Source organism: Pleurodeles waltl, chromosome 4_2, assembly GCF_031143425.1.
Source record: "Pleurodeles waltl isolate 20211129_DDA chromosome 4_2, aPleWal1.hap1.20221129, whole genome shotgun sequence".
Lineage (NCBI taxonomy): Eukaryota > Metazoa > Chordata > Amphibia > Caudata > Salamandridae > Pleurodeles > Pleurodeles waltl.
Window position 1 is genome coordinate 89797382 of NC_090443.1, and position 27508 is coordinate 89824889.

Consider the following 27508-nt stretch of genomic DNA (forward strand, 5'->3'; position numbering starts at 1 on the left):
AGCCTGAGAGAGTATGGCTCAGGCCTCCTTCAAGACCATAGGCAGTACTTGCGCAACCAAGTCCCAGATCATATGGGAGTATCGCTCCAAAAGGCACATGGTGTTCCCCAACCACAGTACTAGGCTGGTGGAAGAGAACATTCTCTTTCCAAGGGTATCCAGCCTCTTGGGTTACCTATTCGATGGAGTAGAAGGAAACACACTAGGGTTGATTCTGGAAGTAAGGGTCTAGACCACCAAGCTGTCTGAGTGGTATGATGGGTGAGGAAACTGTGGTCCCCTTGATGATGGTGGTGGCGACTGGCCATCATCCTGTGCAAAGGAGCCCCTGTGCAGGGCTTGGACCAGACCCCGACAAAGTGAGTGAGGGCTTCATTAAAGGGGAGCAACGGTTCAAAGGGGGCAGTCCCCAGCTGAAGCACCTCTGTCAAGACATTAGTCTTGACTGCCGCTAACAGCAAGTGAAGGTCCAACACCTCAGCTGCCCTATGCTCCGAAGCCACAGTAGGAGAGGAGACCAGGCCAGTGTCAGCTGAGGTGCCTAATGCACTGGCATCCACCAGATCCTCATACCAAGTGTCCTTACTATCATCCAATGAGGGGCAGTATTCATCATGGTTGCCATACCCCACCCATTCATCCCCTGTACCAGGCTTGTCAAAGGGAAAAGGCCCTGGCTGTGGCCAGGAAAGCATTGCTCTGGAAAGATCTGGGACTGCCGTCGTGAGACACCAGCCCCGCTTCCTGTTGGAGTTAAGGACGATGAGGATGGTGACGTCAACTGGGCGTTGACGGGGGCGGCGGTACAGCAATGTGCACAGGAGGTCTTGTGAGCGTCACCACTCCAGATCCTGCACTGGATCCCATAGAGGTCTCTCCAAAACACATGGAGCCCAATGGCACTTCAGAGGGGTTGGGCTACCCAAAAATGAGGTGCATGCCCCCATAAAATGTTCTAAGTTGAGTGGGGATCACCCGGCTCTAGGAAAATCATGAAAGTGTGAAGCCACCCCTGGTTGAGACTCCATAGGGGGACGGAATCTGGAGTGACGATACTCCCTCTTCTCATCCCAAAATTTGGATGGAGGCGGAGAAGTCAAAGAACTTGTCAACATCTTAGATTTCTTCTTTTTATGGGACTCACCCGACGACAACTTCGACTGGTGCGGGACCTTCCACACAACTTGGATTTTGATCATTTTGGGGTCATCCAATGTCAGGCAGCGAGGAGCTTGAGGAAGCACTCCCTCAGAGCATTTGGGCACATGGCGAGGCAATCCTCATCGTGTTTCGCATTATAGACAGGCCAAGAGGGGTGTCTGTCACAGACACATGGGTGTAGCTTCAGGTTTTTTTGGGGGGTGTTACACCTCGTAATAAATGTACTTTCTGATAAATAGTTTAGTACTGGTGCTTTCAGTCGTGTATGGTGAGGTGCCTGTCGGATTTCACCTCAGATTTTTGCATGCACACACTGACAAAAAAAACCACACACTCTCTTATCTCTGTTTTGAAATCCCTAAAAAAATTGATTATTTTACAAAATATTGTGCTTCCCTCACTTAATACTCCTACCAATCTGCGTTCTTCTCCCTTTCCACTGTCTCTTAAGCCCCTTTCCTGTGCCCAGCTTGCCGTGTGATGTATTTTAACATTATATGCCAGCGAGATTTTTGTGAAATCTGAAGCTCACCTCACCCCAATCTTACTGACCAAGCTACGCCCCTGCACAGACATCTGCCGGTGACAGACGCCACATGTTCTTAAACCAGACGGTTTCTTGGCGAACTACTTTGAGAAGATACTTTTTTTTTAAATGGACAACAAAAAGCCAAATAAGCCACTCAAAAACTGTAGCTCTTCATGGATCCACGTTCTCTGGCGCAGAAAAGAAAGAACTGATGTCAGCCTGCCAAAATGGTGGCCACATAGATACCGCATATGTCACTTCCGGCACAGACAGCGCTGATGCAAAGCCAAATGAGGTGCGCAGGGGTATTGCTAAAAAAAAATCTGGATCCAGTCTGACACCTGGGGATAATTCTAAGGAAAGGAATCTGTTGCTAGAAGTCTCACATAATGGTGTTAAGCATAGTGGCGTATAAAGGCCCCCACAGCCCCTGTGGTGCAGGGGGCTGAGCTCCCAGGGGCCCCTCAGCACAGTACTCTGGCCTCAGAGCTCCTGCGTGAGTCCGGAGGGGGACCCCTCCATGTACTGTGCAGGGGGTCCCACTTGTTTCGTTACGCCACTGGTTTAGTAGGAAGAGTTTGTTAGTTCATCACCACTGATTGTTGTAGATATGAACAAGGACTAGGCCAGGCTCTGTTTTTTGTCTGATTTGACCCTGACATAAAGTGGAACAATGTCTCCATTCTTGGGCTCCATCCCAGAATTTCTATGTTTTTTTTCTGCGGGTTCTCCAGGTGCTGTAACGTGAGTGACCTTTCTGTTTATGAGACTTGGGACACTTTGAGTTAAATTCATGATTTAAGTGGTAAATAGCACTGTGTTTACGAGTGCATTCTTTTTATGTTTAGAGTGAGCATTAAGGATGACACTGTATGTTTCAGTATGTTAAAGTTACTATTGTAAACTCACTTTGACATTTTGATTTTTTTTTTACTGATTTTTGTTTTCGGAGATGTACACGTTTCTAAATTTTTATGTACAAGACCGCATTTTTGAGTTCCCCAGTTAGGTTGGACAGACAATAGTCCCTTTTACTACCATGAGATAGTGGGTACTACAAAAAGAGATAGGAGGTAGAGATGCTTCAAGACTCTAAACAGAATAGAGGACAGTAATCATCTGTACAGCTTAGGCAGTTACCACTGCTACCTCAATTCAGGAAGGACCTTAAAACCTGCCTCCTCAACTGAAGCTCAGAGGACAAACACCTGTAGTGCCTTGAGACCCTTAAGGGTGAGTAGTTGTGCTTTATAAACTCTGATTTTATTTGATTTGTACAGCGAACTTTCACCAGTCTCCTACAAGGCGCAATGCCATTTTGAACAAGTTTTCACAATAAAGGCTTACTCCATGGTTTCTTTTCTCTAAGGGAGAGTTCTTCGGCCTTGCCGAGCAGCCATCTCCGGGGGAGGATACAGAGGATGGAGATTCAAGCCCGATGAGAAAGAGGCTAAAGAAGACAGAAGAGGGACTTTACGCATGTGATCTCTGTGACAAAACCTTCCAGAAGAGTAGCTCCCTGCTGCGCCACAAGTACGAGCACACAGGTAAACATGGACGAAGGGACAGTTATAAGAGAGGGAGGGAGCTGGCTCTACACAGCAATAAGCAGGTCTGCATAACTTTAGTATTGTGCACCGTCACCAGACGTTTATTCAAGCCCCTGCAGTGCAGCCCCTTCACCCGAGCCAACCCTTCAGGGAGCCCACAAATCCTTCAGGTGGGACCCCTTCTGCCGAACGCCAATAAATATCTGGAGGTCCCCTCTTAACATTCTGCAGGGGGTGAGGGCCAGGGGCGGCTCACCTGTAGTGGCGGATGGGCGTCGACCCCTGGCTGAGCCAGCAGATGAAAAATAAAACGATAGCTTGCTTTCGTTTTATATTTCATCATTTTAAATCTGCTGGCTCAGCCAGCAGTGTGTACAGGGAGGGATGGGACTGCACCACGGGTGGGGGAAAGAGGGGAGAGTACCCTAAGTGCACATGTGTGTTTGGCTGGCCGTCTGAGGTGGGCCAAACACACCTGCACACTTAGGTTTCTCCAACCCAGCTGTATACACAGCCAGGCTGGAGAAACAGCATAGACCCCAGGCTTGTGTATAAGCAGTCCGACCCGCTCAGACCAGTCCTGATGCTGCATTCATGCTCTGATTAGCATGATTGCTGGGGAGCCAGTGCTGGTAGGCGGCAGGAGACAGGCGGCGCAACAAAAACAGTAATTGTTTTCTTTTTTTTTTAAACTGTTGGTGTCCCTGTCGTCATCCCCCCTCCCTTGACATATGCGGTGGCCACCACTGGTGAGGGCACAATTTTACGTTACCGTCACTTCTATTTACGCTTATCTTGTTTACGTTTTTGACACTGCCCCTTTGTATGACATTAGTCTGTTCTTTCAATTGGAAACAATGAAGCTAAAAAACTGAAGTGTTTTATTTGAATTGCATAAGCACAAATTTAGCTTGTGCTTAAATACTGGCAAACAGGGTCGTAATAGGGACCCCCCTACAAGGGGTCGCATTCCTAGCGAGGTCGGTGATATCTGTAAAACATGGAAGACTGAAGGCCCTCTTATCATATTCTGCAGGCGGCTGTGGGGGTATCATATTGTGGACCTCACTGCAGGTAACAACAGCCTGCGATGAAGCAGGGTCTGTTGGGTGTGCAGATGATCGAGCAGAATGTTACGCTTCAATGACTCCAATCATACATAGAAAGTTAGGAAGAAAATAGACTTCTCTTTTAATTATATAAAATTGTAGCTGTATACTTAGCACCCACATTATATCTTACTCGAAGTGTCTAGTTGGATTTTTCTAATTCGATTGAGCCCTGTCTCTCTATCTCAACTGCCCACTCTAATTTGCATGGTTGCTATACTTTTTATGTTTGTGAGATGATATGTTTAATTTTCCCATAAAAATACATGCAAATTCCTTTTAAAACACCTGTCCGAGAACGTGAAGTGGTAAAATGTACATTTGCCCATAGAAAAAATTCAAGATAGCATAGCCTCGTCTATAATCACCACTATGTGGATAGTAGCAGGGATAGTAAAACCATACTGAAAAACTTTGAAATGTTAAATATGTTTATTGCAGAGGCATGCTTAGGGTAGACACACCATTTGAAAGTGCTAAAGTCCAGAATATCTGGTTTACCTGCTCTTGTAGGAAGGCTAGGCAAGACGTGTTGAAGGCTATGACAGGGGTTCCACAAGATCAGGTTTAATAGCTGAAAAATTGGTGGCATGTAGAAGGGAGGCAAATTAAAGCAAAAGAACCAATTCAGAAGTACATGAGAAATGTGTATTCAGCTTGCAATACAACAGATTCGTCTGAGTATTGGAAGCTCATTGGGGTCATCAGAGGCAGCGTTTAATAGGTACTCCTTTTCTAAGGTGCATGGGACAGAAGTAACTGCACCTTCTATTGTGTATTCTTCCCAAAGTAATATTGTGGGACCTCTAGCTTGCTTGAAGCAATTCATGAATGTCATATACAGTAGCCCCATCCACAAACACCCTGACCCACATGGTAACTTAGCCAACCTTTATAAATCTAATTTTGTTTTTTAGGCCCCTGTCCTTCCTAACATCCTTAACTTACTTAAAAAAACAAGTTAGTTTCCTTCAGTAACTTCTTATCTGGTAGAGACAATATCTAGCCACAGATTCCTTTCCTTTGAATTTCCCCAGGCGTCAGACTGGATCTGGAAGATTTTTTGTGAGCAGTACCCCTGCACATGGGTAGGTGGTGTCGGTCGGCTCTGCGTGACAATGGTGTCCGTGCCGGAAGTGACGTCTGCGTCACCTATATATATATATGCGTCACCTCAATCCATTGACATCAGGTACTTTTCACAAATATGCACCAGGAGCATGGAGCCATGAAGTGCACTGATACTGGTGTGTCCAAGGCTGGGCCCTGAAAGAGATCAGCCCTAACCCTAGAAATCTGTCTGCAGAGCAGGGAGGATGGGTGGGTCGGTAAGGAATCTGTGGCTAGATATTGTCTCTACCAGATAAGGCATTACTGAAGGCAAGTAATTTGTTCATTTGACAAAGGCTTCTAGCTCAGATTCTTTACCTTTCAATAGATACCCAAGCAGTACCAACCCTGATGGTGGGACTGCAGACAAATTTAAACTAGGAAGTCCTGCAGGACCAAACAGGCGAAAGGCCCTTACCTGCATACCTGACTGTCCAGCCAGTAATGTTTGGTAAACATGTGCAGGGATAACCACATTGCTGCCTGAAAGATGTCCAGGACTGTGACTCCACGTGCTTATGTAGTGGTCGTGGCCTTGGCTCTGGTTGAATGAGCCTGCAAGCCCTCAGAGGGCTGCTTCTTCACCAATGTGTAGCAGATTTTGATGCAGAAAATGACCCAGCAAGACATGGTCTGTTTCTGCACTGCCTGACCTTTCTTCGCACCACAATACTCCACAAAGAGTTGTTCGTCCACCCAGAACTCTTTTGTGCGGTCAAGTTAGAATGACAATGCTCTTTTTGGGTCCAGACGGTGGAGTCGCTTCTCTTCTTTATAAGAATGTGGAGGTAAGTAAAAAGTGGGCAGGGTGACAGTTTGACCCACATGAAATAGTGTCACCACTTTCGTAAGAAAAGAGACCCTAGTGCGAAGAACCAGTTTGTCTGGAAAAACAGACAAGTAGGGAGACTTGGATGATAAAGCCTGCAGTTCACTCACCATCCTGGCCAATGTTATTGCCACAAGAAATGCTGTTTTGAGGGGAGAATTATGTAGAGGCTCAAAAGGAGCACACATTAAGAATGTAAGAAGCGAATTAAGGTCCCACTGATACATAATAAAATGAGCAGGGGGGACATGTGACCGAAGACCCTTGAGAAACCTATTTACAATAGAGGACTTAAATAAAGAGGGATGGTCAGGCAGCTGCAAGAGGGCAGACAGAGCAACAGGTAACCCTTCAGAGTACCCAAAGCAGAATCCTGCTGGGCAAGGGTAAGAATAAAAAGAAGAACATCAGAGAGAGAGGGAGAAAGCGGGTTGATAGACTAGTCTGTACAATATAATATCATTTTTTTTCATCAGCAGGGTATACCGTCTTGGAGTGACGCCTAGCTGGCAGAATTACATTGCAGACTTCGGGAGGGAGGTTGAAAGCTGTCAACTATCGCTACTCAATATTCACGCAAGAAGGCGAAGAGTTGACAGGTTCGGGTGGAGGACCCTCTCTTGCTGCTGCAACAGAAGATCCTCCTGAAGGGGCAGCCTGAGCGGAAGATCAATGCTCATGTTCAGAAGCTCAGGATACCAGACTCTCCGTGCCCAGTTTGGAGCCACAAGGATGACTTGTGCCCAGTCGTTCCTGATTTTCTTGAGAACGCTGGGCAGGAGTGATATAGTTGGAAAGGCATACAGGAGGCCTGAGCTCCAATCAAGATGAAAAGCGTCTCTGGGCAAACTCTGCCGTGGAAACATCAGTACGCAAACCTGCTGACATTGCGCATTCTCTTTGGAAGCAAACAGATCTAACGAAGGCTATCCCCATCACGGAAAAAGACCTTGTGCCTCCTCTGGATGGAGACGCCACTCGTGATCCGCTAGGCAGTCATGGCTGAGTTTGTCCGCTCTGGCGTTCAAGGAACCTGCCAGATGTTGAACCACCAGAGATATTCCCTATTGTTACAGCCATGTCCAGAGACGCAGGGCCTCTTGACAATTAGTCCACGACCCCACCCGGCCTTGTTTTTTGCAGTACTACATGGCGGTGGTGTTGTCCGTGAACACCTGCACCAGTCTTAACTTGATGGAGGGTAGAAAGGCTTTCAATCCCAGTCAGAAGGCTCAGAGTTCCAGCAAGTTGATGTGAAGTCTGGATTCTGCCGGAGACCAGAGTCCTCTGATCTCCCCTTCTCCTAGATGGCCACCCCATCCCAGGACTGACGCATCTGTCACTACTGTGAGATGTAGTTGGGGAAGAGAGAGTGGTCTGCCTCTGATCCAATCACAGTTTGTTAACCACCACTGCAGGTCCCTTGCAGTTCCCTCCGAGATCTGGACCATGTCAGAGAGATTTCCCTGATGCTGCGCCCACTGGAACATCAGGTCCCACTGCATTGCCCACATATGCCACCTGGTATTTGTAAATACCAAGATGCTACAGAACATGAACATCCAAGGGGTGCTGGTAAGGCAAGGTAAACTTAAGGTGCTTGTGGCCTACTAAAATCCAGAGGTAACATCTGTGGGCAGGCAGGACAGGAATGTGGAAATAAGCATCCTGCAAGTTCAACGCTACCATCCAGTCTTCTGGGTTCAGGGCAGACAAGACCTGAGCCAATGTGAGCATCTTGAACTTCTCCTTTTTGAGGTAGAGGTTGAGGGTTTGCAGATCTAAGATAGGTCGAAAACCTTTGTTCTTTTTGGGAATCAGAAAGTAGTGGGCATAGCAACCAAGGCCTACTTCTGACACCGGAACCCTCTCTATGGCTCTCTTGCAAGAGAGCGGTGACTTCCTCACGGAACAAGGACATATTATCCTCTGTCAGCCGGTCGTGTTATGAAGGCGTAGGGGGGGTGAAGGATTTGAAGGGGACCGAGTAGCCCCTCCAAATGAACTGTAACATCTGTCCGATGTTATGGTCTGCCTGTCGTGGAGATGATGGCTGATTCTGCCACCAAATGAATGCCCATGATCTTGTAGGGCAAGCTCTCCTACTTAGAGGTTGCGGGGAGGTGGTGGTTGTACTAGACCTATGATTACCTGCTCCACAGGTTGGTCTGAACCACACCCTTGCCAAGCATAGGCTGAGAAGATTGTGTTGGACAGTAGCTGGAATAGGGTTGACACGGTAGAACACCCCTTCTGTATCCATAAAAGGCACAAAAGGCAGACTGGGGATGATGCAGGGCAGCTGAGAGACCCACAGACTTGGCCGGCTCGCAAGTCCTTAAAGCAGTCCAGAGCAGAGTCTGCCTTGTCTCCGAAGAGACGGTTGCCATTAAAGGGAATGAGGGAAGCCTGGACATCCCCTAAAAAGCCAGATGTTCTCAGCCAGGCATGGCGTCTGAGCACCACCATCGTGGAAACTGCTATGCCCAACGAGTTTGTTATGTCTAAACCATAGCAAATCGTGAATCTGCAACTCTCCCATCCTTGACCGCTTGGGAGGGTATGGCCCGGGCCTCCTCTGGAACCTGTGGCAGCACTTGCACAACCATATCCCACCAAGTGTGGGAATAGTGGCCCAATAAGCATGTGGTGTTCACTGCCTGCAATGCAAGGATGGTGGAAGAAAATATCTTCTTTCTAAAGCTATCCAGACTCTTGGATTCCCTGTCCAGGGGTGCCGCAAGATACGCAGCATTTTCTCAGGTGTGGGGTGTTGACGGAGGAAATTTAGGGCACCTGGTGTGGGTCGGTGGCGGCGTGCAATTGTCCTTTTCACAGGAGCCCCTGTGCTGAGTTTGGACCATGTACTCAGTAGGACATCTGTTAGTGCTTCAGTGAAAGGGAGTAGGGGTCAGAAGAGGAAGCTCCCGGCTGTAGCACTTCCATCATGATGTTTGTCTTGACTGCCACCAAGAGCAATTCGAGGTCCAGGACCTCAGTCGCCTTCTTCACCACCACAGCATATATTGCTCCCTCCTCTGGAACCACAGTAGAGGGAGAAGGCATGGCAATATCTGGAGCTGTATCTAGTCCCCTGCCATCAACCTGTTCCTCACACCAGTCCATGCTTTTCTTGCCTTCCAACTGATATTCTAAAGGGTCTGGTGACCACTTGCATTCTTCCCCAAGGCCTAGCCCTTCAGAATAAGGCTCAGGGGCCGACATAGAACACATGGGTCCTGTCGGCACCAGAATCGGCGTTGATCGATGCCTTTCTGGCTCTGTGTTGGATTCGGAGTTCCAAGTAGGGCTGGCCCTGCCAGTGGACGCTAGTAGCACCGGGAACATTGGCATCAGGGAAGTGGCGATGGCATGACCAGTGCCAGCCCGGATCTGTTATCGCATTTATGGTGGCCCACTGGAGCCAGGGTTGGAGCTGCAGGCACAGAACCTGATGGGTCCCCTCCGATCCCACAGGGCCCGAAGGTGCTCTGGACGGGGTCAGCCTGCTCAAAACACAGGGCTTGGCCTCGTAAATCTTTTTAATGTGAGCGGGGGTCGCTGCGACCCCATGGAAAAGCAGGGAGGCACATAGTTGACTCTGGCAACTGCTCCGAAGATCTGTGCCTTGATCAGCGATGCTACGTTGTTGCATCAGCCGATGGATGAGGAGAAGTCAATGCATGCTTTGACTTCCTATGCTTCTTGTGCCTCTTTCGCGAGTTTCCCAATGACTTCAAGTGGGATGAAGAGGACTTGGGGCCCTGAAGAAGTCTGCCAAAAAACAACTGCGGGGTAGCTGTTCTCCGAATCAGCTCGAACTGGTGCGGAAAGAAAAGAACTGACATTAGCACACAAGGTGACGCCTAAATAGGTGAAGCAGACATCACTTCCGATGACAACGCGCTGAGTCAACTGACACCACCTACTGGTGCACAGGGGTACTGCTCATGAAAAATCTTCCGGATCCAGTCTGACACCTGGGGAAATTCAAAGGTAAAGAATCTGCAGCTAGAAGTCTTGTTCAGAACCTGATTGCAGAACACTTAACTTTCCAGAAACATCGATGCCGTTGATGACTGTCAGTCTTCAAGAAAAAAGAAAAGGTAGACCTGTGTTGTTATTGGTCCACCTATCTTATTTAATGTGCAATGAAGTCTTCCAGGGATGGAAGAATTTTACTGGTTTAACTTCTGGCATAGGTGAAAAAGAAGGAGCATCAGCCAGACTTGCAGACCAGGTTCAGTGAAGGTCTGGGCACAAGAGAACAATGTCTGAGTTATATTTGATTATTTCTAAATATAACAGAAGTAGGAAGGGGTGTTCATCTGACATTTATGGACCTGTTCACCACATTTGACATGGTAGACAGGCTCAGGCTGTGGGGAACCCTAAGTACAGGGGGTGTGGACGAGTGTCTTGATTACATTTGATTCTAGCAAGAAGCAGGGGGAATTGAACGGCTGATTCATTTCAGGTAATGAAGTACAAATACATGAAAAATATTTTGGGCCTGCTGGTCACCTTATCTAGTTACTTGTGTCAGTGTGAGCTGGAGCAGCCCTGTTTACTTGATAAGATCAGGTGAGCTCGCCTGCATTTGATGCTATCAGTTTGGGCTAACCCTTATCCAATTTTACCTAACACTTTTCTTTACAATATCCTTGCCTTGAAAAAATGCATACCTTAATCCATGGTATACATTTTATGATTAGAACTACAAGGAGAACTGGTTTTAACGATTTTATTAAGCTTCCTGTTACTCTGTTTTTCAGGTTTCGTAAGTGGATATGGTTTGTCTGATGACTTTAAATTTGCCATTCGTATTTTGCAATATAAAAATTGTAAGGGCTTTTATTACATTGAGATTAACCGTAATAATCTTATAAGCACTTTTACTATAGACTTTGCAAACACTTTGTAATGCCTCTTGGTGTATCGTATTGCAAACCATGGGGCTTATTTACAAGCCCCATGCGCCGCCTGTGCATCACTTTTTATATGGGAAAAAGTGATGAACGGGTGGTGCAAGGAGCTTATAAATAAGACCCCATGTTTCTTCACTTAGAACAAGTTACTCACCTTTAGTAATGCTTTGTCTGGTGGATACTCTATCTAACAGCAGACTCCTAACCTTGGAAATATCCCAGGTGCCAGACTGGATCTGGAAACTCAAAAGCAGTGCTGCTGTGTGCCAGTGGGTAATGTTGTGTGACTCCGGGCTGACTTTGCTCCACTCTAAAGGTGACCAGTGAAGCTACCCATGCATCCTGACGTCAGTTTCTTTCAGACACTTGTCAGTCCCCTTAAACACAGAGCCTACCTTCAGATTGAAAGGACCAGTGTGCAGATTCCTAAATTGGGGCATTGTTAGATGGAAAAGGAGACAATTCCACAGAACAGAAAGGTAGGAGAATGGTGAGGAATCTGAAGTTAGAATACCCACCAGAAAGAGTGTCACTAAAGGTAAGTATCTTGTACGTCTGATTGATACGTGTAACTGCAGATTTCTCTATTCTGGGGTCAAGCAATCGAGTCTCTTCTCCTTTTTTGAGGAATGAGGCAGAGCAAAGGGGGTTAGAAGAGTGATGACTTCTCCAAGATGAAAGGCGTCACTACCTTTGGCAGTTCTTAACACTGGTTTGTCTAGGAAAAAGGTGATATAGGTGGCTAGACCGAGAGGGCCTGAAAATTACTTACATTATGTGCTGTTATTATCAACACTAGAAAAAACATTCATAAGGTCAAGAGATGCAATGAATAACTGTTCATTGGTTCAAAAGGAATACACATTAGAAAAGTGGGACCCAAATTTAAGTGCCACAGTCATATCACAAAGGGGAAAGATATGTTGCAAACCTTTAAGAAAACGCATCACAGCGAGTAATAAGAATAAGGATGGCTGGTCCAACAAAGGCAAAAAGGCCAAACGACTGACAACTAACCTTTAACAGTGCACACTACAAGTCCTTGCTGGACAAAAGACAAAACAAATAAGACATCTGATGGTTTAGCTTTTAACAGGTATGTCTGGGTGGGGTTCCGCACCAAGAAACAAACTTATCCCATCAATGGGCATACAGTGATTTTGTGGAAGGGTGCCGGACTGTCAGCATTAAATCAATGACCTCATGAAAAGAGACCAAAGGAAATAATTTGTCAAACGGTCAATCTCCACGCATGGTGGTATTGGTTGTGCAAGCCTAGGTGCAAGACCCTGCCCTGCTGCTGTGAAAAAAAAATCCTTCTGAAGTGGCAGCATGATTGAAGGACAAAGGCTCAGGCCCAGTGTCGTGTTGGCTCTCATTATACTAATAAGACTGCTGGATTTGGGCCGCAGCACCATTAGGTTGTGGGGAACTGAGTCCAATTTCACATTCTGTGACAACTGTCGGCCTAACCCTTCCGGCCAGCTAGCAGTACCTCACCAGCACCTGAAAGTGGTGGTGATTTGTGGCAGCCATGCCCATGAGATTCTGATTTCTCAAGTAAATCGTGGTGCAACAGCCTTTTCTCTCAGTTACATTCATCTCACACATGCAAAGACAAACAGAAGTAGAAATTGATTCAATGTGTTTTATTGAATCAACTACGTTCTAGATAAAATAGCATGTAATGCAATGATTAAGATGATAAAACATAATAATAGCAGTGTGGTGACAAGGAAAGTGAAACATAAGAAAAGTCCCATCATAGTGTCAGAATGCTATGGGTTGGAATTCCTACCTACCCAAAGAACAACTAGAGCACCGCAGTGTTAGCCCTAATCCACCCTTCAGGTTCCCTAGGAAGTCACCATCCCCAATGTCTGAATATGGTAGTAGAGAAGAGGGCTATTGGTCTACTGAGGGTCCTCTCTCATATAGGCTGAAAAGACATAAAGGGGGTCATTCTAACCCTGGCGGTCGACGACCGCCAGGGCTAAAATGACGGGAGCACCGCCAACAGGCTGGCGGTGCTCCCATGGGCATTCTGACCGCGGCGGTACAGCCGCGGTCAGAAACGGGAAACCGGCGGTGTCCTGCCGGTTTCCCGCTGCCCTAGGGAATCCTCCACGGCGGCGCTGCAAGCAGCGCCGCCATGGGGATTCCGACCCCCTTACCGCCATCCTGTTCCTGGCGGTTTTCACCGCCAGGAACAGGATGGCGGTAACGGGTGTCGTGGGGCCCCTGGGGGCCCCTGCAGTGCCCATGCCAAAGGCATGGGCACTGCAGGGGCCCCCTAACAGGGCCCCACTAAGATTTTCAGTGTCTGCATAGCAGACACTGAAAATCGCGATGGGTGCAACTGCACCCGTCGCACCCTTCCCACTCCGCCGGCTCCATTCGGAGCCGGCATCCTCGTGGGAAGGGGTTTCCCGCTGGGCAGGCGGGCGGCCTTCTGGCAGTCACCCGCCCGCCCAGCAGGAAACTCAGAATAACCGCGGCGGTCTTTTGACCGCGCAGCGGTATTCTGACGGTTCCCGCTTGGCGTGCGGCTCCCGCCGCCCGCCAAGCTCAGAATGACCCCCAAAATCTCAGCAGACTGCTGAAGTGAAGTAACTGCATTCAGTGCCAAATTTATAATAAAACATCTGGTGTTCTAAGAAAATTGTCCTAACGTAAGAACACATATGTTTCCTGTGAAGTGGCAAAGATTGTGGTGTTCCTGCCTTGTCCTGAAAACAATATCGAGTACAGGCTTGAGCAGGGTACAGATTAGAATGTCCTTCTAAAAGAATGAAAACAGTTTCTACGCTAAAATTGTATGAGATCAAAGAAAATAAACATCACCGCTGAATGAAGCTTCTGCTCAAAAATTTAAATGAATTATTATTAGGCTAAAGGGCACAAGCAGCAGGCCTAGTGCTAAAAGAACATGCCCATAAAAGCTCACTAAAATAATCTCACAACACCCTCCCCTTGTTGGTTCAAAGTGGAGAGGAAAACCCAATCCATACTACATAATCAATGAAGCAAATATTTAAATGTCAAAGTTGACAAGCATACCATACCAAAGTAGGCCAAATTAAAATGATCAATTTAAAACAGAACCAAAAAGCTAAATGTCATATTTGAAAGTCATTATCATTTTGAAAAGTGCCAATTATATCCAGAACAATTGAATCAAGGAAAGATCCCACTTCGGCTGATGTTAATGTTACCAAATAGGCGCCAAAGAAAACCAACAAGCACTTGCGTTCCAAGACCTCAGCTTATTTCCCACCATCACCACCATTAGTTTAGTTTTTAATACTATCCTGGGGCTCCAGGAATAAAATTGGATATGGAGACCCATGAGGTAGTTTTAATTGTTTTGTGTTCTGCACAGTTAGTCCCTGTTAGCGTGTGTATTATCACAGTTCCCCTTCCCTATTGCTCCATCCCTGACGTTGGCTATCGCGGGGTGCTGTAGCAAAGCCCGATGATGAAGCATGCCATGATAAGTGAGTGAGGGCAGTTTTTAACAAACCCAGCTTTGTCTTATGTTTAGGTAGAGCCTAAATGGGCTGCTAGATACCTACCTGTATAATTCAAAATAGTCTTTTGAGTACTTGCTCTATGAATGAAATGATGTCTATAATAACTGTAACAGAACATATCACCATAAGTCAGATAACATAGAATCAACAGTTTTTACATCCCAGTCATCAGAAACACCCCCAGGTATTATTACATAATTTAAAGAAAGTTTTAAAATATATGGTATTTGCAGCACGTCTGTCGGACGAATATATCAAAACATACTTTATCCCAAACAATCCCATCGGGAACTGGTATAGCTGAAATGTTCACTAGGGAAGAGTCTCGACGGACCTTATGTGAAGAAAAATGTGGTTTTAGGACCTCATCCAGCAGTTCGACTGCAGAGCGTTCAGAAAGGTAATGACCATGTATCAGTAAGCAAAAGACAATGACAAACCCAATCCAAAGAAGAAAGGCAAGTACAGTTAATAAAAGCCACAAATAGTTCCATGAATGAATGAATGAATGAGATTGTTTTGTTTAAGCCAATTTATCACCTTCCATGCTCTTGACAATAGTTTTGCAGAAGAAGTGGATGAGACAAAAGAGGAATCATCTTGATCAGCAAAATATCCAGAAACAGTTAGTGCAAAACCTGGAGCGATATTAGGAAGTGAAGAACTAACAGAAGTCTCCCTCAGTGGTTCATAGTAAATTATGCCATCCATTTGAGTTGCATGTGAGTAATAGTGCTCATTACGTTAGCCATTTCTTGTTGTAGCTCAAGATAGTGGTACTAATGATAGATCATGTTCTACCCTCCACGAGCTCGGGAAGTGTCCGTATTGCTGCTCAGAACCTGTAGAGAACCATCCTGGTCTGTAGTGAGACGGATTCCGCAACTACCCAGAAGTCCACTAGGTCTGTTGCGGAGAATCAGCCATAAAGTGTAGCTTGGTAGAATAACAGTTCTGGTACTGTGTATTCCCAGGACTGGAACCGGTGCGCAATATGATGGGCCACACTCTTTTTCATAGCAATCTTTTCTCGTACTAGATCCCCAACTTTTGGAATCCAGCCGGTAGATGCTATTAGTTTATACCTTAGTCCCAAGGAGGCGGCACAGGCAGACACGTTTTCATCGCGGAACTATTGTAATTCCTGCAAGACAGTGACTTGTTCATTTATGTCAAAGGGTGTGTATGCCGCCTCTGTGGCAGAGCCATCAAGATCTTGAACATACATTTGTGTCCCAAACAGCACCTCATATGGGGAGCGATCTCCCAAGGACCTTCGGGCAGATTATTAAGTGCTCTCTGGATTAAAAACAGGTGATCAAACCAACTATGGCCTGTGCCTAATACTCTCACTGTTAAGGATTGCTTTGAGACTTGATTCTTCTGGTCCCCTACACTGTTACCCTCAGGATGGAAGAGGGACGAGAAAGGTAGTTGGATCCCTAACCAAGCCATGGTTTCCCTGAATGCCCTTGATTCTATAGCACGGCCCTGGTCCGAGTGGAAAGCCAACACTGCATCTGTACTGATAAGGACTTGCAAATCTTTAATAACAGTTCGAGCATCAGCTGATCGTTGTGGCCATACCCATAGAAATCTGGAGCATAAGTATACAGCAACTAGGCTATATTTGTATGCAACTTCAGGTGTCAAGGGACTGCAATGGTCCAGGTACACACATTATAGTGGTTTGTTTGAAATTAGAAGGGGTGTCTGTGGTGGGCGTTTAATGGTAGACCCTTTTATTTGCTTATAAATACAGCAAAGGACATAGACCCTCATTGTAACATTGGCGGTATATACCGCCTACCGCCGCGGAGATGGCCTCCAAACGACTGTTGCTGCAGCTACCAGCCGTCCGCCTTATTATGACCACAGCCGGATTTCCGCCAGAATGATGGTGGAAATCTGGCTGTGGCCATGCCGGGGGATGGCGGTAAGGTGGCGCTGCTGCCAGCAGCAGCACCACGCCCGTAGACCACCACAGATCGTATCATGACACATGATACGGCCTGGCAGTGTTCTGCTGGCGGACACTGCTACTTGCAGCAGCGCCCCATCTCCTCCCAGAGGACCCCCTCACAACAGGTAAGTCGGGTGCTCCGACAGGGGATGGAGTGGGGGGTGTTGTGTGTGTGTGTGTATGTCTGTGTGTGCGTGAATGCGGGTGTGTGTTGCGTGTTGTATGTGTGTGCATGTACGGATGTGTGAGTGCATGTATGTTGTGTTGTGTGTATGCATGTGTGCCTGTATGAATGTAAGTTTGTGTGGATGTGTGTGTGAATGGATGTCTGCATGCATGCTTGAATGTGAGAATGAGAGTGTGAATGCGTTTGTGCGTCTGTGAATGAAGGTGCATGAATGAAGGGGGGATCTGGAGAACAGTGTGTGGGGGGGGACCAGGGGAGGAGGAGGAGGGCGGGGAAGACCCCTATCAATGACAGGGAAGGAATTCCCTGTCACTGATAGTGCCTACCGCCATGGTTTTTGTGGCGGTAAGGTTGCCACGAAAACCATGGCAGTAGGCGGGGTCATAATCCCGCAGGCAAGCCGCCGTGGTGGACGGTGTGGTAAATTGGTGGTTTGGCTTGAGCCAAACCGCCAATGTCTTAATATGGAGAGAAGTACCACCAGCCTGTTGGCAGTACTTTTCTCCATTTTACCGCCATCCACCGGGGTCATAATGACCCCCATATTGTTTTGTCTGCTTGTATAGACCTGGCCACCAATAGCATTTGTAAAGTATAGAAATAGTAGCCACCACACCTGCATAGGCAGAAGCAACTCCCTCATGTACTGCTTTTACCAACTCAGATCTTTGATCTTGGGTGGGGATCACATGATCACCCACCCCTGGTATTGTTACTAGGGCAGTATTTAGGCTACTTATGCAGTAGGAATATTTTGCAGGTTATGCCCTTAGTAACAGCTTGCCTCCAACCGAAGCTTTTACAGCTGCAAGTGTTTTATCATCCAACCTCATCCGTGAACGAGTTATTGCAGCAACAGAAGCCATATCTACTGCTGACTTGGCAGCTTCATCAGCCAAGGTATTGCCTGCGATGTTTACTCCTACACATTGATGTCCCACTGCATGAACTACATAGACATTGGGTAGTGTTTCTCTCAGATCCGCTACTTTCCCCCGCAGCAACCTGTGTTTGAAGGTGTTACCTTTTGAATCTCTGAGCCCATTCTGACGCCAGTAATGCAGATATTCATTGAAGGACTGGACACACTAGTGTGAATCACAGACTATCAATGTTAGTTATTCTGGATCCGTGTGTCCCAGTGCTATGACCAGAGCCTTGAGCTCTGCTAGTTGTGCAGTGCAGTCCCCTAAGGTCTGTGTGTAAGTGTTTTACGGATGGAATTCACCATCTTTCATGTAGCCACTCAGAGCCGTGCAAGCGGCAGAGTACTGATGTTTAATGCCTATGGCTGGTTGGGCTGATCCATCAGTGTAAATGATTGTTTGATATTGATCAATTGGCAAAGGGTTTGCCAGTATTGGATATTCCATTTCGCACTGAAGGAATTCTTGACTTTGTAATTTTGGGTCAAAAATATAGTCAACATCAGTCGCTGTCAGAGAGGTAGCCCATTGGATTCAACGTGGATGTAATGACTTAACTTTGGGAACACTGACCTTCGTGACAGTCTCGAGGGCTGGGATCAGAGCGGTGACAATAATGCACCTCCCATGAGCCAGAGGTCTCTCTTTAATGATGGACATCTGAACAGCAGTCAGAATCTTTTCTGTTGGAACAAAGCATTGTTCAACTGTGGAGTATAAGTGTGATTTGTATGCAATAGGAACAGTATCACTCCCAGTAATTATTACATAGGTGAAACCGATGGCAATAGCAGTTACTCTTATGATCAAATGCGTTTTGTTTTCTCTTGTCTGTAAATGTTTTGCTGTAAGCATGTCTTGTTGTAGTGTGCTGAGAATGCATTTGTGTTTGACTGTCCAATATTAGCTTGAAAAGTCGGGGTGTATTAAATCATATAGCTGTTTAATGCGTTGTGCATAATCTGGAATGTAAGTTCTGCCAAAGTTTAAAAAGCCCAATAAGGACTAGAGCTTTTTATGGTATTTGGTGGTTGCAATTGTGCGCACTTTTCGAGAAAGTGGGGCGCTAGGCTCTTGCCTTCATATGATCACTCGCATCCCAAAAATAGGACACTAAGAAAGGACATTTTTGTCTTTCTAAAATTGAATTTGTAGCCAAATTCAGCAAATCCCACAACAATGCTTCTGCTGTTGAATGAGATCATCATCCATTAGGTAGATGTCATCAACATAAGACAATGCTTCAGGGTCAATGTTGTGTAAAATGGATGTTACACATGCTGAAAACAGCCCAGGACTGTTTTTATACCCCTGTGGGAGCCTTCACATTTTTTTCTGTGAGCCTAAAGCCCTAAATGCTGAAAAATCCTTGCATTTAGGCTCTATATTTTGGCAGAAGAAGCCGTTGGAGAATTTTCAGAATAGTTTTGTATTTTTTATGCACTATATTGTTGATGAGTGCTGTGTTATGTAGATTTTGGATCCCAAATTTGTGTGCATGACTGTTTAAATGTCTATAATCTAAGACCATTCTATATAAATGGTTTGGTTTGCAACAGTAAATAGAGGATTGTTCATTTGCAACACACAGGGCTCAATTCCACCTTGTTACTCTAACTGTGCGAGAATCTTTCTCACAGGTGTTTTAGCCTCATGCGTAATAGGATATTGAGGTTCTGGCTGTGGTTGGGACCTAATTGATAATATATGGTAGGGAGAATCTGTATCCCATCCTACATGATTGCGATACAGTGTGGGGGCCTGTGCCAATGCCCAATCAAATGAGTATGACTCTCTTAATTGGATAGGAACCAGTGCCAAGAAGGAATGCTTAATGATCTCTTCCCCAGCTGGACTTCAGGGACAAATTCTGTCGGCCAATCTTTTTCGACTAATAAAATGTCATAAATGCCTGTCAGTCGTTTCCAGAGTACTATATCAAGTGTGCTTTCAATATCTCCCTCTAATTGTATTTTCGTTATATACACCCTATGGGGGGGGGGGTGGAAGGCGCATGTCCCCAGTCTTAACTTCTATAAAGTTTTTATCTCTAGATGCTCTAGAAGATTCTGGCGAATTATTGTGACCTCTGCTATGCTGTCTAGCAGAGACAGTGCCCAGTCCCTGTTCTTCAATAAAACTCGCATCTTGTGTGGCATTTCATGCAGAAATAGTTGCCACCTTCTTTTTTTGAATTGGGGTTTGTGTTGTGGAAGTTTCTCTTCTTTTTTAACTGAAACTTCTGCTGAGCGTTGTGATTCTTTTTTTTCAGTTTCACGTACTCTGTTTGTTGTTCTGATCGCCCACCTCTCCCACTATGTTTATCCAGTGAGTCCTGAAAGGAACGAGATTGGCTTGTATCAGTATATTGATATCTATCAGGAGTTTTTATATTACCCTTATTTCTTAAGTTATATGATTTCTAAGGAGGTCTCCGATTGTGGAGATTCTCCCCTGCCTTTTTTAAATGATTGTTTTTGTTTATCCCAGCGTTTTTAGAACCCTCAGCTGCAAGCTGGGTAGAATCCTTATTGGATTTACCTTGTAATTGTGGTTTACTAGGTCTGGCTCCCAAAGTATCCCAACCTGTAGTTGAATAGGTTTCGGCAATAATTTTAGGCAGCTCACGTTCTTGATCCTGTGCAGGAAAATATGGGAGCCACATGCGCACTGCGAGTGCTATTGCTTCCCCTTTAAGGTTACTTAATATTATTGAGGACACTGTGGCAAAATTGCCCATTAAATGCATCCCTAAATCCAGGGCCGGGCAGCCCCCTATTAATTTAGAATTTTTTTCAAACTTCCAGAAGATTGGAAAGTGTGGGTGTACCGTGAGCTGTAGTATAGAGCTTGGCAAATACCGTGCCCCAAGTCTTGCAGTTATCCACTGCAGGAACCATTCCAAAAGGCATGCACATAGTGAGAATTATGTGTTTATCTTGAGGTCCCCTATAAGGAAACAGCTTCCAACACGTTCACTTTCTGAGCTAGCCAAAACTGAATTTCTTCATGCTTCGCGGGTACTTTACCCATGATCTAATGCACTGTTGCAGGGTTAATGCATGATGTGACTGCTTGCGGTTGTGCTGGAGCAGCGTGTCCTGGGTTTGTATTTAATATTTGCATTACAAACTGTACTGAGTCTATATACTGTTATAAGTTCAATATATAAGAGGCGAACCTCAGCTACCGCCAAGGTGCCTACATCAGGATGTGGTGGGTATATGGCTAATTGAGGCCAGGGAAGACCATCATTACTCAGAGGACTTAGCCTATTATGTAGTGATGTATGGGGTAGGGTGTCATCAAGCCAGTTCTGGTGGTCTTGAAAAGATAAAGGTATCTCTATGTACGCATTTGCTATGTATTGGTCAGGTGCATTAGAATGTGTATAATGATGAAATGTATTAGTGTTCCCATCAACTGCTGGAAAATTGACCTAAGAGTACAACATTTCTGTCCTATAGGCTGGATGAGCCTCAACCACAAATGTAACAGCACCCCCCTGGGCTGTAGGGCCATTATTTAATAAATGATTAGTGAGAAGGAGCCTCATTTTTTCTGCAATTACCACCCACTGCGGTTTTGCCATGGTAAATGTAGTGGTTCAGAGATAAGGACACCAATTGGGGATTAATCCTTTTAAAGTTCAAGCTTGAACAACCTTCAGTCTAAAATAGGTGCTACCTATCTAGCTGATGAGGAAATCCTCAATACCACCGACATCTCCATATATGGTATTGGGGAGCCTTTAGCACGTAGTGAGACAGAGATACTCAGGGAGATCCGTAATTCAGTGCCTGACCAAACGTTGGTGGCGCCATGTTGTGTGTTCTGAGAAAACTGTCCTAACGTAAGAGCACGTACGTTTCCTGTGAAGTGGAAAAGGTTGTGGTGTTCTTACTTTGTACAGACAACAATCTCAAGTACAGCCTTGAGCAGGGTACAGAACGAGAATGTCCTACTAAAACAATAAAAACAGTACCTAGGTTAAAAGTGTATGAGGCAAAAGAAAATAAAACATCACTGCGGAATGAAGCCTCTGCTCAATATTTAAAATTAATAAAATGAATTATTATTAGGCTAAGGGGCACAAGCAGCAGGACTATTGCTAAAATAACGTACCCATAAAATCTCACTAAAATAACCTCACGACACCAGAAGATTCATATTTTCCCATTGCCCATCTGCACATGAAATAACATCACTGGGTTTCCCTTCATCCATCTGCACAGCAAGTGACATCACTGGCTTCCCATCATCTATCTGCACAGAAAGTGACATCACTGATTTCCTGACAAAGCCCTCTTTAAAAGAAGAAGCCAAGCAAGAGGACTTCATTTCCCTTTCCCCATCTGAACAGAAAGTGACATCACTGATTTCCTGCCACAATTGTCTTTAAAAGAAGAAACCAAGCAAGAGGACTTAATTTCCAATTGCCCATATGCACAGGAACAGACATCACTGTTTTCCTACCCATTGTACCCAGCACCCCTCCTTTCTCCCAGATCTATTTGATGGTGGCTGTAGCTAAGATGTGTCACTGGCCTGCGGAAGGAACACGAATGGCAAGCCCATCTTCACCCATTCACACCTGGACCATGGCCAGCACCAGGAGCCCTGGTCCTACCCACCGATACCCTGCTGCACTCCTCCATACTCTTAATGCCGGCTGCTGCTTGGTGCACTGCTGGAACACAGCACCATATAACACGGAAAGAGCATTCACATACTTCTCCTGGAAGTTCTCAAGCACTCTCCCACACTATAAACTCACCACTTCTGCACCGAAAGCACCCCATTCCCTTCCACTCACATAAACCAGCCACCCGCTCATGCTCACACAGACCAAACAACATGCCACCCCCACATGCATGCTCCTCAACCCCCACTCATTCACCAAACACACCATGGAAATATGGGACCTACTGCATGGCCACGCTCCGGACCTGTTAATTCTCACAGAAACATGGCTAAATCCATCTTGGCACTGGACATCACTTCAGCCATCCCGATCAGCTAAAAGATCACTAGTCAAGACCATCAATACCAGCCTGGAGGTGGAATCGTCATCATATTGAAAGATACATCAGCTTGTCCACTTACAAAGACACCCCCTCCAGCTATCATAAATACTTCATGGTCAAGATATGCATCACAGTCAACTTCTCCCTGGATGGAACCCTTGTATACAGACCACTTGAACCCCACACCAATTTCATCAGCAACATCACAGACTTTGTTGCACCCCTCATTATCAATGCCAGCACCTTCATCCTCCTTGAGACCTTAACTTTCACCTACAAGGCTGCACTGACCCAAATTATACATCCCATCTAGAAAACCTTGGAAACTTTGGTATCATACAGCATATTACAGAACCCACCCACACCACCAGACCCGATTTTCTTCTCAATCAGCAACATCACAGTTGACAAGACAGCAACTATTCTTCTTCCTATTGCTGGAAAATTGCCTGCACCTGTTTTAATGATTTTTTATGATTGAAATAAACTACTCTGAAAATTACGTAAAGGATCTTTGGTAAGCTTTAGGGTATGGGCTGTGTTTAGCACACAGAGGACTGAATATCAAAATCAAATTGGTAGGATATTGGTATTGAAGATTTGGGCATAGAATGAGACTGCTGATTTCTAGGAAGGGCTAGTCCGATTGTAAAGTTAAGTCCAATCTGAATCCTTATGTGTATATATTATTTTACTCATAAGTGAGGGCTTTGCATGTTTGTTTAAGCTTGAGATCCTCTGTTTGGGAATACAAACAATGGGATGCTTGTGTAATTAAGTTGTTTGGATTTTTTCCCTTTGTTTTGAGAAGATAAAAATGCTTTTTCATTATTTTGCATTGTTGTCCTTTCTTTATAAAAGTGAGTAGTAGGTGGCTATTATTCCTTATTTGGAAGACAAGTGATGGAAGCTGTACATTATTGAGTTTTGACTAAGTGTAGTGTTTTATCCACTTGCAAGATCTATTCAGTGCACCTGATCCATTCATCAGAGATGGTTAAAACGTTGATCGCTCAGTCTAAACTTTTGACCTTCTTATCTTTGGTGGACAGAAAAATTGGTAGAAATATCCGGCTATTAGGACAAATGCACTTATTTTTGACTTAACTGATTCTTATAGGATACTTTATTTGTATAACATTTTTCATAGCAAACTGATTTTTAGAGCAAATGTATATTAAGAAGTGGAACCTGTACTTTTGCACGATCCAACAGAGATAACCCTAAAATGTTGTTTTTACTGTGGAAAGGCTGAAAGCCCCCTTGGCAAGTACAAAATTACAGACAGGTACCACAGCCCTTGTAACTTCAGAATGGTACTGTTTGGTATCAAAAGAAACAGTGCATTAAATCCTATTTACTGAGTAAAAAGAATTTAATGTCACTGGTGGGCAAAGTGCAACTTTAGAAGTCGCCATTTTAGTTGCCAAAGATTTCCAGTGCTGGTTTACTGATGTACACCAGACTTGTCCTGCAGCGAGCTTTCTGCCATCCTCGAGAGACATGCTAACAACTCCCAAGAAAGGACCCAATAAGGGCCTGCACGGGAGAGAGGTGTTACTAAAGGGATGTTACCTCCCTCCTGCAGGAAGCCACATGAGTGTTAGCCCAAAAGTCAAGCTTCAAAGGAGAAGCAGCCTTTAAAAGGCAAATGGGTAACCCTTAGGAGAGGGGCACTCTATTGTTTAGGCAGCCATGCTGCCACTGGGGACAAGAGAGAAGCAGGCAGTTGTCAAACTGTGGCAGTTGTCAAACCGTTTTTTCTATGGGAGTATAGCCTCTAGGGGTGGACTAGGGAGCCCTGAGTGTCAAGGAAGGAGTCTTTCCATGTTGGATATGGGAAGGATGGTGCATCCTGGAATCACCAGATGCCACTCTTTCCAAGAACTGTGCATCAGGAAGCATGGAACCTGGTAGCTCATTGGTTACCAACCACATTCTACCCTGAGGGCATTTTCTAATAATTACTAGGGCACCCCTGGCACCCAGAACTCAAATCTTGACTGACTTGGAAGAAGGACGAAAGAAGGACTGTCCTGCTGCACTAAAGGGCCACCAAAGAGGCTGCACCGAAGAAGACTGCACCTGCTGCACCTAGTGGCTAGCAAAGGGACTGTGCCTGCCGATTCCTGCTCATGGAGAAGCTGTCTTCAGAGCCCAATCAAGCCAAAAGACTCCATGGGCCAGCTGACTGACCTCCTGTTCGCACCACAGGGATACAACAGCTGAAGAAGCCTGATGGTGTCACGGCTCACGTGCTGCTTACGCCTGGAATCCGAAGATCGAGTGGCGTGGGTCTTGAATGTTCGGCTTTGGCCCAGAAAGGGGCGACTCTTTCTGGTAGCCACGGTGCTGTAGGCAATGGAAACGCCAAGAACAGACCGTGCCCTTCAGAAATAGCGCCAGAGGGAAAAAAAACCTGAAAAGGGGAAAAAACCTCCAAACAGATAGATTCCTGAAACAGGAACAAAAGAACAGGAATCAACAGAGGCAAAATATAGATAATACACTGAATTGACGAGAACCAGCACAGAAAGGCAAAGAAACAGGAGCGAAGACACCATCCAAACAGAAAGTGTTACAGCGCAAGGAAAGAAAGAAACACAGCCCTTAAATACCACTAAACAGGAAACAACCCACAGGAAGTAAAAGGACACCATCTTAGATAGGGAAAAGTACATAGAACAGAATAGACTAGGAACCATAGAGAATAGGGAACAAGGAATGCTGGGAAGAAAAAGGTAACATGGGAAGGGGGAAAAAACATAAAGGAAGGTACAACCAGATGTCCCAGAAAAAGAAGAAAAGAAAAGAACAGGTAAGAGGGGTCAGGATGCCCGAAAAATGCGGTGCACAGAAACAGAGCGAGGCCCCATGCCTAATTTGGGGCCTCGCAAAGCACACAACAGATGGGACATGCTGGAAGCCCAAAGTCTTCAAGTCGGTATCAACAATCCCATGCAGCACCAAGGACCAAGACCCACCACACTGAGATGCACCTGAGTTCACTGAGTCCGGGAGTGCTGTTGGAGAGTTGCTGGGGCCCTCAGAAGGTCAGTTATTGAACCAGGCAGGATTGGCCTGTGACCATGACAACAGGCAACTGGTAGTCCAGTGGAAACTGAATTTTGGCTAGACCAGGGATACCTCATGGGATGTCGATCCTGCAACCAGGACCCTCTCACCATCTTCATGGACTGAGGAAATCCTGCAGGAAAACCCCTGTCGACTGCGTCGCATCCACAGTCTTCTTAGAGCATCTTCAGCATCCTTCATCCCTCATATCACAACCACTTCATAGAAATCTATTGCAACACAAATAAAGTGCCTGGTACAGCTGAAGGACTGCTTCTTTTGTGAAGGTAACAGTGCTTGAGAGATTTGCTGGTCCCCTTTTCTAGCACTCTGTCGGAGTTTGTCGCCCCAAATACTTCTAGCTGATTGCATTGATACTTACCTAAGTTTTCCTTGAAAAGGTTTCTAAGTGTCTGTAGGAAGTTGGCTCTGTATGTGCTATTTCAAAGTAAGGAATAGCATGCACAGAGTCCAAGGGTTCCCCTTAGAGGTAAAATAGTGGTAAAAAGAGATAATACTAATGCTCTATTTTGTGGTAGTGTGGTCGAGCAGTAGGCTTATCCAAGGAGTAGTGTTAAGCATTTGTTGTACATACACATAGACAATAAATGAGGTACACACACTCAGAGACAAATCCAGCCAATAGGTTTTGTTATAGAAAAATATCTTTTCTTAGTTTATTTTAAGAACCATAGGTTCAAATTTAACATGTAATATCTTGTTTGAAAGGTATTGCAGGTAAGTACATTAGGAACTTTGAATCATTTCAATTGCATGTATACTTTTCAAGTTATTGACAAATAGCTACTTTAAAAGTGGACACAGTGCAATTTTCACAGTTACTGGGGGAGGTAAGTTTTTGTTAGTTTTACCAGGTAAGTAAGACACTTACAGGGTTCAGTTCTTGGTCCAAGGTAGCCCACCGTTGGGGGTTCAGAGCAACCCCAAAGTCACCACACCAGCAGCTCAGGGCCGGTCAGGTGCAGAGTTCAAAGTGGTGCCCAAAACGCATAGGCTAGAATGGAGAGAAGGGGGTGCCCCGGTTCCGGTCTGCTTGCAGGTAAGTACCCGCGTCTTCGGAGGGCAGACCAGGGGGGTTTTGTAGGGCACCGGGGGGGACACAAGCCCACACAGAAATTTCACCCTCAGCAGCGCGGGGGCGGCCGGGTGCAGTGTAAGAACAAGCGTCGGGTTCGCAATGTTAGTCAATGAGAGATCAAGGGATCTCTTCAGCGCTGCAGGCAGGCAAGGGGGGGCTTCCTCGGGGAAACCTCCACTTGGGCAAGGGAGAGGGACTCCTGGGGGTCACTTCTCCAGTGAAAGTCCGGTCCTTCAGGTCCTGGGGGCTGCGGGTGCAGGGTCTTTTCCAGGCGTCGGGACTTAGGTTTCAGAGAGTCGCGGTCAGGGGAAGCCTCGGGATTCCCTCTGCAGGCGGCGCTGTGGGGGCTCAGGGGGGACAGGTTTTGGTACTCACAGTCGGAGAGTAGTCCGGGGGTCCTCCCTGAGGTGTTGGTTCTCCACCAGCCGAGTCGGGGTCGCCGGGTGCAGTGTTGCAAGTCTCACGCTTCTTGCGGGGAGTTG

At 45.9% G+C, this 27508-nt stretch overlaps 1 protein-coding gene across 1 annotated transcript in view; it reads left to right on the top strand.

The window, feature by feature from the left end:
- LOC138292289 (zinc finger E-box-binding homeobox 1-like) overlaps positions 1 to 27508 on the top strand; it is a 399590-nt gene that overhangs the window by 353635 nt on the left and 18447 nt on the right. The window contains exon 7 of the mRNA XM_069230798.1: positions 3060 to 3237. Within this exon, the coding sequence (XP_069086899.1) occupies positions 3060 to 3237 (178 nt within the window). The remainder of the gene's footprint in view (positions 1 to 3059; positions 3238 to 27508) is intronic.